Source organism: Haliotis rubra, unplaced genomic scaffold (genome assembly GCF_003918875.1).
Source record: "Haliotis rubra isolate DU_JTF1 unplaced genomic scaffold, ASM391887v1 Scf171, whole genome shotgun sequence".
Taxonomy (NCBI): Eukaryota; Metazoa; Mollusca; class Gastropoda; order Lepetellida; family Haliotidae; genus Haliotis; species Haliotis rubra.
The window spans coordinates 1,218,806-1,235,151 of record NW_025765681.1 but is presented as its reverse complement, the minus strand read 5'-3'; the positions used below and the strand labels follow the sequence as shown (position 1 = coordinate 1,235,151).

At 38.7% G+C, this 16,346-nt stretch overlaps 1 protein-coding gene across 1 annotated transcript in view; it reads left to right on the top strand.

The window, feature by feature from the left end:
• Window positions 1-15,255, top strand: part of LOC124272636 (protein slit-like) — a 179,828-nt gene extending 164,573 nt beyond the window's left edge. Inside the window, 16 exon segments of the mRNA XM_046707833.1 lie at window positions 506-669; window positions 840-899; window positions 1,057-1,095; window positions 1,098-1,185; window positions 1,910-1,978; window positions 2,144-2,215; window positions 3,100-3,171; window positions 3,609-3,680; window positions 4,008-4,171; window positions 5,266-5,482; window positions 5,778-5,917; window positions 6,649-6,742; window positions 7,736-8,028; window positions 9,500-9,970; window positions 10,812-11,012; window positions 13,992-15,255. Of these exon segments, the coding sequence (XP_046563789.1) occupies window positions 506-669; window positions 840-899; window positions 1,057-1,095; window positions 1,098-1,185; window positions 1,910-1,978; window positions 2,144-2,215; window positions 3,100-3,171; window positions 3,609-3,680; window positions 4,008-4,171; window positions 5,266-5,482; window positions 5,778-5,917; window positions 6,649-6,742; window positions 7,736-8,028; window positions 9,500-9,970; window positions 10,812-11,012; window positions 13,992-14,221 (2,446 nt within the window). The 3' untranslated portion in view covers window positions 14,222-15,255.
• The last annotated feature ends 1,091 nt before the right edge of the window (window positions 15,256-16,346 follow it).

Here is a 16,346-nt window from a genome sequence, read left to right as displayed (position 1 = left end):
TTTATTTTGTTATAAAATGCCTATTTCTCATGACATGACCCTCTCTAAATATGTGTATTATGTTTAATACCTTCTCATATTGACTCTAGTATTTTTGGTGACCCATCCCTGATTTCCCTTGACCCGCCCCTCTCTATAATAAATGACCAGTCTCACTGGGGAGATCACATGCTACCAACAGTAGTTTTTATGAATAACTGAAATTTTTTTTTTTTTAAATTAAAATTGGCAACCATTAATGTCAAAGGGTATCAGTTCATATGGTGACTCCTGTTGGAACTGCAGGTTATGAAGGTCCCAATTACCATGGTAACCCCAAATTAATCGATGCTGCGGATAAGAAACTTGTTTGACTGAGTGTTAGCGTATCCCAAACAACATCTACTTTGTTCATAGTATGAATCACAGATTTGTCTGGTACAGATTTACTTATTTTCAAACTATTGTCATTTAGCATTGATATTATTGTTATGTAGATTATACAGATTTTGTGATGTAATTTCAGAAACTTGATGGCGAACCCGTTCAATTGTAATTGTCACCTTGGCTGGCTCTCTGATTGGCTGAAGAGACGCAATGTGATCACTGGCACACCCACCTGCACTGCCCCCCACCCCCTCAAGAACACCCCCATACAGGACCTGAAGCTGAAAGACTTTATCTGTGAAGGTAGGTCACAGCTACAGATGGATGGTAACTTACTTAAGGATCATGTGGGTCCCTCCTGGTAACGTTTGGAGGAAAGAAGGACTATTGTTTTTAATCTTTAAGGTGACAACTGAATTGAAATGATATCAAAATTGATTATTCTGACTGGTATTTAATAATCCTTGTTGCAGAGGTGAACGACATTGGCTGCAACACTGGAGTAACACCATGTTGTCAGGACAGCAGTATCGGTGAGTTGAGAATGTTTCCCTACAACTTGTTATTTCCACCAATTCCTGTAACTGGTTCTCTTCCCTTAATTTGTGTTCAATATGTTTATGTATGACTGATTCTTGTGAAGAAAATGTCAAGTTTAATCAAAGTCAATTTTAAAATCTTTTCCACTAGTTGAGGAGAACAGTTGTGATCCCCGAGCCTACTGTCCCCAAAATGCTCCTGTGACGGCACCAAGGTCCGCTGCAGCCACCTGGACATGACCGACATCCCGAAGTACATCCCACTCGACACCACAGAACTGTAAGTATAGGACTAGTTAGAGTGAGTGAGTGAGTTGGGTTTAATGTCTATGCTAGTCATATCACAGCATGTAAGCGTAATGTGAGAGGAAGACCTCACGTGATACAGGTCTCAGATATTTATCACTATACTGAAACCCAGCAGCCCGGGTATGAGTAACAGTTTGACCTGGATAGAATTAGGGGGCCCTACTCTCTTCAATAGCTGAATGCATAGTGCAATTTCCACATGGTTTCAATCAATATGCATATATACTACCTTTTGATTAGATGGGGCGGTGGGGTAGCCTAGTGGTTTAAATGTTCGCCTGTCACGCCAAACACCTGGGTTCGATTCTCCACATGGGTACTACCGGTATGTGTGAAGCCCATTTCTGGTGTCCCCCACCACGAAATTGCTAGAATATTTCTAAAAGCGGTGTAAAACCATACTCACTCACTCAGTTTTGATTAGACATTATTTTGTGAGGCACCCAGAAAATCACCGACATGTCTGCTTGCTTGACCTGAAACAAACAGCTACCTAATTTCTGCTTCAAAACACCTCTTGAATGGACATTCTGGGAACGCCAGATATGGGAATCAAACACAGGCCTTCAATGTGAAGAACCAGCCATTTAACCACTAGGCTAATGCATGCCAAACTGTCTAAAAGCATTGTGTATTTCATAACACACACCCCTATAAACTCTTAACTGGCATAAGTCCCTCACTTTGTGTTGCAGATATCTTGACGTCAACGAGATCACCAAAATCCCAATGGAAATAGGCTTGCTTACCAAACTCCAAAAACTGTAAGTTTTTTAGTCCATCACCAAATGATGACAGGTTGACGTGAAATGCTATACATAAATACTGTCGACATCATCTGCCTGTCATCCTAAAACCTTATTTAATAATTATCATAAATATGAATAAAATGATCATACAAATTCTATGAAAATTATCTATGATTTCAGGGATTTAAGTCACAACAATATTGAGACCCTGCCAGAACTGATCTTCGCTAATCTGACCAAGCTATCAACACTGTAAGTACCAGCTGCCATTATCGGTCCTAACGGTCTCTAGAGCAGCTGCAGGACTAAATATTGTTCAGAAGAACTGGAACATCATCCTTATAGAAGTGATATTGCAAAGCCAAACTATATTGATGCAAATTACCATATTAATATGCGTATCAAGTGCTTTGTTGTTTATCTTAAGGAATTATACCAGTACATGTAAAAATATATTCTCTTTGATATTTTTTATTTTCATTTAAACTCATTCAAACTAATTATTATTATTGTTGTTGTCATTATTATATATATATATATATATATTATAGACTGTTTTTATTCCACAAGTTACATTCAATTAAATTTGATTTAAATTATGTTTAAGTTACATTTACTGTTTCATATAGCATTGTAATAATAATAATAATGTGTCCATTTATATAGCGCCAAACTCCACACTAGGTATGCTCATAACGCTAACAATCAAGGCCATTATTACCCTGGATAACCCAAGCTGCCTGTTAGGCGCTAGAAGGTTATAGTCATATGACTTTTTTCCACCGGGTACCCATTTTCCTGCTGGGTGAACAGAGACAATTTTGAACAAACTCACTTGCCTAAGGTGAGACCACATGTGTCACATGTGCTTCGTTGTGGGGCAGGACTCAAGTCCTAGAAACTCTCAGGAGTCAAGCTGCCAAACACGGTCACCCATCCAAGGTCTCTCTGAGCTCGACGCTGCTTAACTTCACCGATTTGTGACCTGAGCTTTGAGCACAGGACCACGCGCCACCACGCGCCACAGTAAACAAGTATAATGTATGTCGATTAACAAAGAATGATTCATGTCATCTGTCTGTAGCTACATCATGGTGGGAAGGAAGCACATGGTAATCCTGGTATTTTTGTTTCAGGATCCTGAGTTACAACAACATCCAGTGTATGGGGGACACCAGTTTCTCCGGCCTCAAGGAACTGAGGATATTGTAAGTACTAGGCCCAGTTGCACAAAGCCATCCTAACGCTACAACTATCTTAAGTCAATGATGGAGTATGGGAGTTACAATTGTCATAGCTCTAAGATTGCTTTGTGCAAGTATACCCTGGAATATTGCAGTACTCAGTGATCTCACAATGTTCCTTGCTAATCTGATGTTGCAGATATTAAATAAATCAATCCAATCTCAATAATTATCAGATTATGGTGTTTGTGTATAACTATAGACCTTATTAAAAATTACTAGGAAGTCTACAATGTTATGGTAAGGCTAGATTTCTTCAGTACCCAGTGAAGAGATTCTATGGCTCCTTTCTGTTATATATTAATTCAACACAAACAAATTCCAAAAAGAATATTCCGACTACATATAAGTCAGGTTTTAGTGATGTAAATGTGAAAGAAAGTTTTCTCATGTTTTTGCAGGTCTCTCCATGGGAACAACCTGTCTGTGATCCCTTACAATGCCTTCAAGGATCTTGTTGCACTCACTCACATGTAGGTAGAAGTCAGATGTAGTCAAGAATTGTCTCCCCTTGATTGTGTTCAAACCCATAACTAAAGGCAACGTCTTTATCCCATCAGAATCATTTAGTCAGAATGAGCTAACATGAATAAACTCAATATAGTTAGAGCATGCTGATACATCTTCAGTAAAATATAATGTCTATCAAGTGTATACACCTTGACTTTGTCGTCTTGAAAAACCTTGAATTTGTCAATATGGCCTTGAAAAAGCCTCAGTTGAATTTTGATTGGCTTGAAAATGTTTGTAATCATATAAAGCATGACTCCAGTTATTGATTTGTCTATGTGTCTCTGTAGTGCACTGGGTGGAAACCCTATGTACTGTGACTGCAACCTCAAGTGGCTGTCGGACTGGATCAAGCGTGACTACATCGAACCAGGAATCGCACAGTGTGTTGGACCTGAGAAGATGAAGGACAAGCTTCTCCTCACCACACCGTCACACTACTTTGAATGTCTTGGTAAGGTCGTCACAAAATATTCAGACATATTCAGCTATTTTACTCCAGCACTTAATACCAGTGTAGCAAACATTAAATTAAAGTAAATAATTATATTATTAAGTCACATGAAGGGATTCTGATCCAAGGTCTGATACTTTGTCCACATGACAATAGAAGTTATATGAGCATTATATCAAAGTAAGGAGTACAATTTGGTAAGCAGGATATGTCTGTGTAGTCATTTCACTTTCAGTGAGTGGGTGAGTTGGATTTTAAAAATATGAAAATGATTAAATTTGGAAAGGTAGGAAAGCCCAAAGTAATGTAGGTCTTAGACATTTTACACTTGGGAGATACCCACTAGCATGGATAGGGAGCTGACAAGTCTAGACACATAATCAGGATGAACTGGTATTCATACCCTGGATGTCGGTTTCTGGTGATATTCCTCAAAGTAACTCCATGAGTTGTATAAAGTAGATGACTAGTAGGCCTCTCATTCCTCCTCATTTCTGTCTGGACCCGTGAAGATCCGGGTTAGAATATTGGCCTTCAGTAACCCATGCTTGTCATAAGAGGCGACTAATGGGGTCGGGTGGTCAGGCTTGCTGACTTGGTTGACACATGTCATTGGTTCCCAATTGATGCTCATGATGTTGATCACTGGAGTGTCTGGTCTTATAAACTGAGATCCGTGAAGGTCCGGGTTAGACTCTTCAGTAACCCATGCTTGTCGTAAGAGGCGACTAACGGGATCGGGTGGTCAGGCTCGCTGACTTGGTTGACACATGTCATTGGTTCCCAATTGCACAGATCAATGCTCACACTGTTGATCACTTGATTGTCTGGTCCAGACTCGATTATTTACAGACCACCACCATATAGCTGGTATATTGCTGATTGTGGCATAAAACTAAACTCACTCACTCACTCATTTCTGTCTGGGCTGACTTGAGGCTGTACAGCAGATTAAAACGTATCTTAAGAAAACTGTATAAACCACATCAACTATTTGTCATATTTACCTTCATTGCCTCCCATTGTATCAGGAAGTCCTCAGGAGTCATGTGTTACGACTTATTATCACATGGTGTATCACGTGTTGTTTTCAGGTGACCCTGACCCTCAAGTGGCCGAGAAATGTAATGTTTGTCTGAAGAAACCATGTTTTCATGGCGGAAAGTGTCACCTTAAAGACTTCAAGAACTTTACATGTGATTGTTCAGCTGGTTACCATGGTTACCAGTGCGAGAAACAGATTGACGCCTGTTTTGGTAATCCCTGTAATAATGGCGGCAAGTGCACAGTTATGGAGTTTGGTCGATTTCAGTAAGTATTCAGAACTTCACACAGACAGTACTAGATAACTAGTTGGGAACAATGAAAGCGTCATACTATAGTGTTTTGTTGCAACACAACTGTAGATTCAGAATCAGTAATGTGGTCACACTAAATGTTTCCAATGTCTAAATTATAGTTGTAACTGGCATTTAGCAGTACTCTCTTTCCTCTAGGATGTTTTTGATGGATTTGGAGGTGACATTCTGTTGCTATGAATAGACATATGTTACATTCTGATATTACTGTGTGATTACCTGTTTAAGTATCCGATCTCACGTTGTAGGTGTCACTGCCTGGACGGGTTTGAGGGCGAGAGGTGCGAGACCAACATCGATGACTGTATCACCCACTCCTGCACTAACAACGCCACCTGCGTGGATGAGATCCAGTCCTACTCCTGCCACTGTGCACCAGGATATATGGGTAAAACACCAGCCTTGATCACGTAGTCGGGCATTGTGTAGGGAGGGGGACTATTTACATTATGTCACAGCGGTTCTGCACGGAGATGGAGTTTCATAGATATGAACCAGTTCGTGAGCACTTACAACACGGAGCACACAAACCAAGTATTGCGACACCCATAGGGAAGGATACGGGATTCAAACCCAAAACCAATCATAGCACAAGTTGCAATTACTCCACCCCCTCTTGATGAGTTATTAGTATGGAGGGGCGGTGGGGTAGCCTAATGGTTAAAGCGTTGGCTCATCACGCCGATGACCCGGGTTCGAATCCCCACATGGGCACAATGTGTGAAGCCTATTTCTGGTGTCCCCCACCGTGATGTTGCTGGAATATTGCTTAAAGCGGCGTAAAAAAACCAAACTCAGTCAGTATTAGTATGGATGATGTACAGGGACCTATATATCAAGGGGAGCAACTCCTCCTAGACTGTGACATCCCTGATTAGTTGGCTCTGCACGCTGAAGATCTTGGTTCGATTCCCCACACGGGTACAATGTGTGAAGCCCATGTTTCGTGTCCCCCGCCATGATATTGCTGGAATATTGCTAAAAGCAGCATAGAACTAAACTCAAACGCTCACTCACAACTGTGTACGGGTAATGGTGATATCGCTAGAACACCGTGGCATAAAACAAGATTCATTCATCCCTTGTTGCATATATTCAGCTTTGTGTCATGTGTTTCAGGCAAGAGGTGTGAGACAAGGATTCCGTTCTGCAAGGCTGGGTTTAACTACTGCATGAACGGCGCTACATGTGTCAGCACCGGCTCCGATTACAGGTACGTCGCCGTGTCACAGAACCCATCAACAAACAAGCAGTCTATCTCCACAATATTCATCATAACAGTTACATCCTCTGGTTCTACAGTAATGTTTGTAGAGTTACATTGTTGTCATTTCATGGACATGTCAAAGTAATTGAGAACAATTTCTGAAGAAATGTCATCTTTGATTATCATTCTGGAATTTCGAGTAAGTTGAAGTCCAGAGTAAATAGAACAATTACAATGGACAACAAGTTCTAGTTCATTGCATTAGCAGCATTTTGATATAGATTCTTCCACCACTATCAAGCCAAAGTGATGACCAAGGATTTCCTCTCATTAATGGTGTCGTCATTCCAGCTTTTATTGGTGTAAGGATTTACATGGAAACATTGCTAATTGCAATCAGCCTGCAGTCATCAATAATGTTGTACGTTTTCATGTAAATTGATGTCATGAACAAATGAAGTCCCAGATGTAGAACACTTTCATGCTCTGTGGCTATATAGTAATGTTTCTTGTGAATACCATATATTACCATAGGTAAGCCGAATTTTGAAGACCAAAAAAAGCAGCCAGTAGAAGGGGGTTGGCTTATCTATAGGTATTAATGTGAAATTGGTGCTATCACGGTAGGTACGAAAGATGTATTACAGTAATATACGGTAATAGTTATAAGGGTCCCACAGGTTTATGCTATAATCAACTAGTGTTAATATGTTTGATAGTTCCATGAAGTTCCGCGTTAGAATTGGTCTTCAGTAATCCATGCTTGTCGTAAGAGGCGGCTAATGGAGGCTAAATGTGAAATAAACAAGACATGATGGTGATGTACCTGATGTGGGTCTTATGTTTGTGTATTGGACCTAAGGTGTGCTGTGTTTGGGCAACTAGTTTCAGGTAAGTAGCATTCTGATGACGTTTGTAATTATTTGATGACCTCCAGATTTCGAGTGCATCCTTTCTTTCATTTATCATGAGAAACATAACAAATTATTTTCCCAATAGGTGTGAATGTACCCCAGGATACCAAGGCAAGAACTGCTCGGAGAATGTTGACGATTGTAAGTCCCACACCTGCCAGAACAGTGCCACGTGTTTGGACGGCTTAAACACTTACTCTTGCATGTGTGATCGTGGCTACTCCGGCAAACATTGCGAGATTGCACCTGTCCTCGCATTACCGTTACTACGACAACAAGCGTCCGGCGCCTGCCGGTTCCATGCTTGTCAAAACAACGGCATCTGCTATCAGCCCCATGGCATGCAACAAGCTGATTATATGTGTAAATGCGCACCAGGTATACTAGGAGTGCTTTTGTTGCTTTCTTAATGTCTGTGTTTCATGTCTCGATATAATCAATAAACAAATATTTTTAAAAACCCAAAAAAATCAATAAGAAAATGTAACTGGTTCAAATGTTATTTTCAATATTTGAAAATCAGGCCTAAAATTTTCATGGTATTTCAGGTTCAAGGGAGATAACTCTTTTGAAATCAGACCATATTTCTCTTGTGATTGGCTATTTTCATTTAATTATTGTTTGGCATTTAAAACATTCTTGGTGTATAATTAAGAGAGAAATGTTCATTGAGACATGTAACATATATTGATGGGTGTGCCTAACAAGCAGGTTTGATGTGAGACTTATATATGTGAGATTTAAAAATAATATCTACCTGAGCAAAAATCTCAGCTTCCATATGCTTCAGTGCTAATAAATTTTACTGACATACTATATCACATTAATGAAGAAATTTTTACCTGACATGAGGCCATCAATAATTGTCAAATACAATTTGACAAAAATTGTTGAAATTGTCAGTTTAACATTTTGGACATAAATTACGTGGACACAGTATAAATTCTCAATTGTTTCCAATTCAGTTGAAGCAGTCATAAAATATCATCCTGCTTCCACTATAGATTTTAACAGTAGTGTAAGGTCAAATATCCATCACACACCTGCTCGTTAAGCGTATCATTATTAATATATTTACTTTGTTTTAGCCTAGCGCTTCATAATGCTAAAGATTAATTTCATTTACTTTTTCCCTAAAACTTCAACTTTCTTCTGTAGATAGATATCTTAAATAATAATTACCCCATTCATCATAATTATCTGTGTTACCTAGCAACAGACTTATGTGTAATACTAGACCCTTGCCAAGCCCATTGTCTTCCCAGAGATAATTACCCTTCCTTGTACATGATATGTGTTGATAGCAATCCCCTTTACATATCTCAATATTGTGTAGTATATTTACTGTATAGTCGTGCTTGACCCTACGTTAAGTCTCCCCAGCTTCCCTTTGTATAATACCATTTAAGAGTTTATGTCTTTGAGAATCACAAAATGCGATATTGTGTTTAGGTTGTAACAAATAACAACAAATTGTATCAGTCACAGTTTTATATCTTTCATCACACATAGATGAACAGCACAAAGATGCACACTAACCCAGACAAGTATTTGAAAAGTTCATAGATCAAAGGGAGACAACTCCTGTTGGAATAAGGTCCCTCTCCAATCCTTTGCATGTTTAAGTGTCAGAATGAACTTCTGCAGATCTGTCCAAGCTAAGAAGCATTTTACTGTCTCTTCTCTCAATTTCGAAACTCTGAACTGCTCTGCTTTGTGTCTGGTGCCATTGTCAGGAACTGTTTTTATTCCAATCCGTAATGAATCATCCTTCATTTGTCATATTGCATTATGGGACATAAGAAAACGAGAATTTTGGCAGATATTAGTGCAGTTGGTTGTGTTTCAGGTTTTGATGGCAAGAAATGTGAGAAATTATCCAGTGTGTCTTTGAACGAAAAGGACTCGTATATTCAGCTCCCACCAGTAGACTTCCAAAAAGGAGTCAACATCACTATCGTCTTCATCACCGACTCAAACCAAGGCATCATCATGTATGCTGGGAGGGAGCAGCATGTGGGCGTGGAGGTGTTCCGCGGACACATACGCGTTAGTTACGATGTGGGGAACTATCCTGTATCGACAATGTTTAGTTACGAGCGTGTGGCGGACGGCAAGCAGCACGTCCTTGAGATGAACATCAAACGGAAGAACTTCACCATGCAGATTGATAATTCTGGAGTCCCCCGAACAGTCATCAATGAGGGCCCAAAGGATTTCCTCAATGTCAAGGACGATCTGTTTCTGGGAGGATTGCCAGCCAATGTGAACACTCGAGCCTTTAAGAAGTGGCACGTGAGAGATGGAACCAGTTTCAAAGGTAACAAAAATACTTTCAATGGTCCTCTGTCCTATTCACTGTTATTTGAAGATTAAGGATGATCTAACACTTATTTCAGTCAAAAGTGGTCAAGGTTTTACTGTAGGAGGAATATCTTTATGTTGGATGTACTTAATCCAGCGTGTTCTAGTTCTGTTCTTTGGATAATTTTTCAAGACTGATTCACCACCTGAGAGCTAGTTTCTTTTGAGTGCCATTTGAATCTTATGATACTTAAAGGTTTGGTGGTGCCTAACCAAAGATGAGTACAGGTATATTTGGGAGGTATATTCAACCATGATGATCGGATGTGCCACTTGCAACCATGGAAAATCATGAACCAACAGAAGTTATCATAGAAATTAAAACTAAATTTAAGAGCATCAAAATTGTAAATTTTATCAAAGTTTGCACTGGTCTGTAATAAGAGTATTTAACATTTTGAAAGAGAGGAATTTTGAAAAATCTTTCTAAGTGTTCAAACAGAGCCAGAAGATGGTCAGAGTACATTTTGTTGTACAAGCCACTTTTGTTAACTACTGCACAAAATTCACACCTTGCTATAGAGGCATATAGTAAAAGTATAAAAGTAAAATAACAGTATTACTATACAATCTAAAAGGTCAAACTATAAGTGAGTGAGTCAGTTTAGTTTTATGCCGCAGTCAGCAATATTCGAGCTATATGGCGGCGGTCTGAAAATAATCGAGTCTGGACCAGACAATCCAGTGATCAACAGCATTAGCATCGACAAACTATAAGAAAGCATTATAAATTCTCCAAAAATTTGCACATTTTCAAATTTTCCATACAGGGCCTTAATGAGGACTCTTTTTTGCAGGTTGCCTAAGCAAGGTCTTCATCAACCGCAAGCAGCAGGACCTTCTGTCGTCGCGTCACCGTCACCGCGTGACCCCAGGGTGCCAGTTTGACCCCTGCCAGAACCACATGTGTCAGCGTGGTAGGTGCAAGCCGAGGAAGAACAAATCAGGCTACAGGTGTAAATGCAGGCGGGGCTACTCGGGCACATTCTGTGACAAAGGTAACTGAGATGTTCACACAGGTAGCATCTTATCATACAATGCCACACAAGTATGTGCATGTAGGTTCATCATTATCCAACACCTGCGGATCACGATATGTTTTTCACTGTAGATCGACGGCATGAGTTGAAAAAGATTTTGCTGGATTCAGATCACGTCATTATTTTATTGCACTTGATTATTAAGCTTGCACATGCTTGCATGCTTGTCTCTTTCTATATCGATTTGATGTTCCACCAAAGATCACAAAACATGAAACTTTTTTATGAATAACAACTTCTCTATTGTGAGTGACTATACTTGTGGGCTCGTTTGGGCAGTCATTTATAATCTTCATTTTCAACAAAGCACTTTAAAGTCAGAATGTTGAAAAACAATTGTATACTACATTGCAGTCAAGCTCTGCGAAAACAAGTATAGTGACCTTCATCAAGAGAGCTTTTAGGCATTGTCATTTATAATCTTCATTTTCAACAAAGCACTTCAAAGTCAGAATGTTGAAAACGATTATATCCTCCATCACTGTCAAGCTGTATAGGGACATTCGTCATGAGAGCTTTTGGCATTGTCATTTTAAATCTTCATGTTCAACAATGCACTTGAAAGTCAGAATGTTGAAAAACAATATGCAATCATCACAGTCCGTCTTGATAGGAACATTTGTCAAGAGAGAGCAGGGTTAAGTTCATCTTCCCATACTGCCTGAGACGAGACAGAAATCCATCATGGCCTGATTTGTTCATTGATGTTGTGACCTTCACCTTGATGGGGAACGTCTGTTGTGATGTGTTCATTCATGATTCAAAATACATCTACCTCAGTCAGGTGTTAGACAAGACTATCCTACTGTCCTTTGCTTGTTTTGGGTGTGTGAGTGAACATTGTTCCACACTAGCATAGCGATGCCACTGTATGTAATCTGTGTTTGACCAGGTGAGCTTCCATCTCCTTTTTGTAGCTCACCTTATGTAGAGAGCTTGTGTCATGGCTTTGTTCTTTATCCACCTTGTCGTTTTGAACTTTAGTGAGGGATTTTAGTTTTACACCGCTTTTAGCAATATTCCAGCAATATTACGGCGGCTTTCTAACTTTAACAGTTCTGTCATCTGCTTTGAACTAAAAGGTCTATTGAGCTGACTGAGTTTGGTTTTACGCCGCTTATAGCAATATTCCAGCAATATCACGGCGGGGGAAACCAGAAATGGGCTTCACACATTGTACCCATGTGGGGATTCAAACACAGGTCTTCGGCGTGACGAGCCAACGCTTTAACCATTAGGCTACCCCACCGCCCCTATTGAGCTGAACTTATGTATAATGGCAATAGCTTTGCTGCATCTAAAAGGTGCTGAAAAATTCTGGTCCAGTTTTAAAGATGAACACCATGGCAGCCATATTGAAAACATTGCCCATTATAAACACTTTCCTTTGTGTATCGTCAGAATTTTTTATGTAAGTAGTAAGCAGAGTAACATAATATGACTGAAAGTGAAGTCTAATTTTTTAAATGTCATGAGCTTGGTACCTAGTTTTACTGAGCTTTGACCTTTGACATTCAAACTTCCCTGTTGCAACGTTACTTCATTTGTTTTGTCAGCTCTGAAACTACAAAATCTATGGAACTGAAATTTTGTATAGATGATCCGAAGTATGAATATTTTAGAACTCTTCACAGAATTACCATCCAGTTGAAGCATGGTGACATTTATTTCTTGATAACTCAGGTATAGTACAGAGCCATGTTTCTTATTTGTGCAAAATAGTATTGATGACAAGAGGAAGCTGTGGCACAGCATCAAGTAGATAATACTTAGGACAGGTGCATGCTCATAATGTTATATGTGAAAACAGTGCAACCATTTAACAGAGATTCTATCCATCAGGAAACCTGGACTTGAGTTCAATTATCTCAGAAAACATGCAGAGTACCATTACATATTGTGTTAATCTGGAAATTTGCTGACCTGCACCGTTTCACTGGAAATGGTTTGGATGGTTTCTCTATGAATGGTTTCCCTGGGATTTTTTCAAAATGAAGGGTTTCACTGGGATGGTTTCCCTATTAATGGTTTCACTATGAATGGTTTCGCTTGGATGGTTTCACTAGAAGGGTTTCTCTGGGATGAATGGTTTCACTAAAATGATTTCACTATGGGCTTCTCTGGGATGTTTTCAAAATGAAGGGTTTCACTATTGGAAAGGATATCACTTGGATGGTTTCACTATGAAGGGTTTCTCTGGGATGTTTTCAAAATGAAGGGTTTCACTGGGATGGTTTCCCTATTAAAGGTTTCACTGGGATGGTTTCCCTATTAATGGTTTCACTGGGATGGTTTCCCTATTAATGGTTTCACTGGGATGGTTTCCCTATTAATGGTTTCACTGGGATGGTTTCCCTATTAATGGTTTAAAGGGATGGTTTCACTGGGGGATGGTTTCCCTATTAATGGTTTCACTGGGATGGTTTCCCTATTGGTTTCACTGGGATGGTTTCCCTATGATGGTTTCACTGGGATGGTTTCCCTATTAAAGGTTTCACTGGGATGGTTTCCCTATTAATGGTTTCACTGGGATGGTTTCCCTTTTAAAGGTTTCACTGGGATGGTTTCCCTATTAATGGTTTCACTGGGATGGTTTCACTGTGAAGGGTTTCTCTGCAATGTTTTCAAAATGGAGGGTTTCACTGGGATGGTTTCCCTATTAATGGTTTCACTGGGATGGTTTCCCTATTAATGGTTTCACTGGGATGGTTTCACTATGAATGGTTTCTCTGGCAGTTGTAACATCTGGATTAACAAGGCTGCAATGGTGACATCTTACCAAATTGTTACTCCATCAGACAATTACATTACTGGTTGTGGATGTATAACAAAGTTAATCATTGCACTAGTGCAGAAAAAAACCCATTTAATCATAGATGATAGTCAGTCCTAAGTAACAGAACAGTTTTCCTCATCATACACTCCTTACTGTTACAGAACCTTCTTGCACTGAGATTGTTTTCCGTGACATCTACATCGACCCTAAGACCAAGTGTAAGTCCCGAGCCAAGATAAAGTACCGTCGCTGTGAGGGCCATTGTGGAGACAACTCTTGCTGTAAACCGAAAAAGATCAAGACGCGGAAAGTTCGACTATTCTGTCCTGACGGCTCGACATATATCTACGAGCTTCCTGTCATCCGCCGATGTCGCTGCAAGAAGTGCTGAAAGAAACTCAAGTGCCACATTTTGATGTTTGATGTACTCGAGAAAAGCATTGACCAGCCTGCTTGAAGGTGATTGGTCAGAAACTTTGTTAGATGTTTCTGATTGGACGATATACATGCTTTAACCAAAGAAAGGTTGTGAAGGGAAAAAGTTCACAGGATAAAACCAAGATGTGGTTATAAATGGACAGCAATATCTGCCAGGAAGAGTTGTCTACCTTGTACAAAGTGCTTCTGTCTGATCCAACACCTGACAAGAAGCATCTGAAAACGGTGTACGTTTATTTTCTTAACGTGATGTAAATCTTCGTCAGGATGTTTTTGTGACTTGTTCATCCTCAAATCATGGATATGTGTGATGGTGTGTCCGAACAATTTTATGACGCAGAGTCACGTGACTAGGTCACATGATCGTTGGCAACCATTTGAGGACAATCAATACCCTTGAGGCTGCATTCAGATATCTGGAGATGCTTCATGTACCAAATTACTTAGAATTGTTTTATATTAAACTTTAATGGTCTGATTGTGATAAAGTTGTTTTCTTTTCATAAAACTTGAGTCATTTACATATTTAGCTATTTATAACCCCCGTCACTATGGCAACCAATATGTAGCCCCATCCTATAATTGTGACGGCATGCCTCCCTCCGTTGACAATGTAGAAATGGCATTTCCCTGTAGACATCTTTCAAAGTAGGTTTTATTCAATTCAAATAATATATCACACCAATAATAACATAAGTGTTTTCATAAAGGTTTTTTAATCAGTGTTTTCGAAATATATAGAATGTTTTGTTGCAATCGTGTTTCAAATATCTTGTATTTAGATCTAAAATTTCAGATGTTCACAATAACAAGTTATCATTTGTCATACCAGTAATTTGTCATGTCCTTTATTTTGATAATTACTAAACAGCGTATAATTCTATTTCTGAAACAAGACAATTTTAAAGTATTTTCTACGCGTAAGATAACAGTTGGGATATATGCTCCAATGAGATTTAATGTCACCTCTTCCACTGCCAGCGAAAATTAATTTATTTGCCAATACAAATTAATATTTTTAATGTCTTAAAGATAATCAGTGGTGCTTGATAGTATAATAAGATGTTTGTTGAAATGTGATCTCAAATTTATACAAATATTGATTCTCATCTCAAAATTATAATTCAAATAGATGGGTGTCTGTTTTGGATGGCAAAGATTTTTTGTTTATTTAAAATATTTTAATATCTCAAGCCACCGTTTCTGATTATGTTTTCAAAATTTAAATATTGACAAGGTTTCTTGATTATGTGAAGAATTCAGGTCAGAAGTACATATCAAGTATTGTCTCCGACTCCGTGTTATCTGTTTTTCACCATCATCGCCACTAAGCTAGGACTTCATTGAAACGGAAATAACATCACAATGTATAATTTTCTCAATGTGAAGTTTTGTAGTCACCTGCTGTTGTGTCTGCCAATTTTCTGTTGTTAATTTTTTAATGATAGTAAATTGTTATTGTTGTTTTAATTCGATACTGCTAACATTAATTTAAGTATTTTGTATAAAATCCATGAATTATCTAAATTATTGACTACAAACTTCTTGAAACATGACAGCATAAATATCGTTGAATATTTCAATTGCCTGTTAGTAATAAATGCAACATCTTTCATAAAAATATACACTAGATTAACTACAGTCATGCATTAAACCAGTTCTTGTTCTCAGGCTATTTTTACATATCATCGAATTATCTTTTTCAAAAGTAAATATATTTCAACTCTTAGACCCAAATTTGAAACTTCTGACTGAAAAGGAGACAATTTAAAAACTGAAAGTGAAATTTTAGAAAAGAAAACCCAACAATGTCAAAAGTCTTTGCCTGAGACAAGTCAAGTCATCCCAGAAAGTTTTAGAATAAAGCTGCTCACATTTGAATGTACTATTGTGTGATTATTGTTTGTCCCTTGCTATAATCCCCACGTCAGTAGGAGATACCAGCATTATCACTATAATGGGAAACTATTTCAAGAGATATATGTGTAACTTTTTGAGCTTGCTGAAGAGTTATCTCCCTTTGATGCATTTAAATCTCTCCAGTATAAAATCTTCATGAAAAGAATTAATTAGGGTAA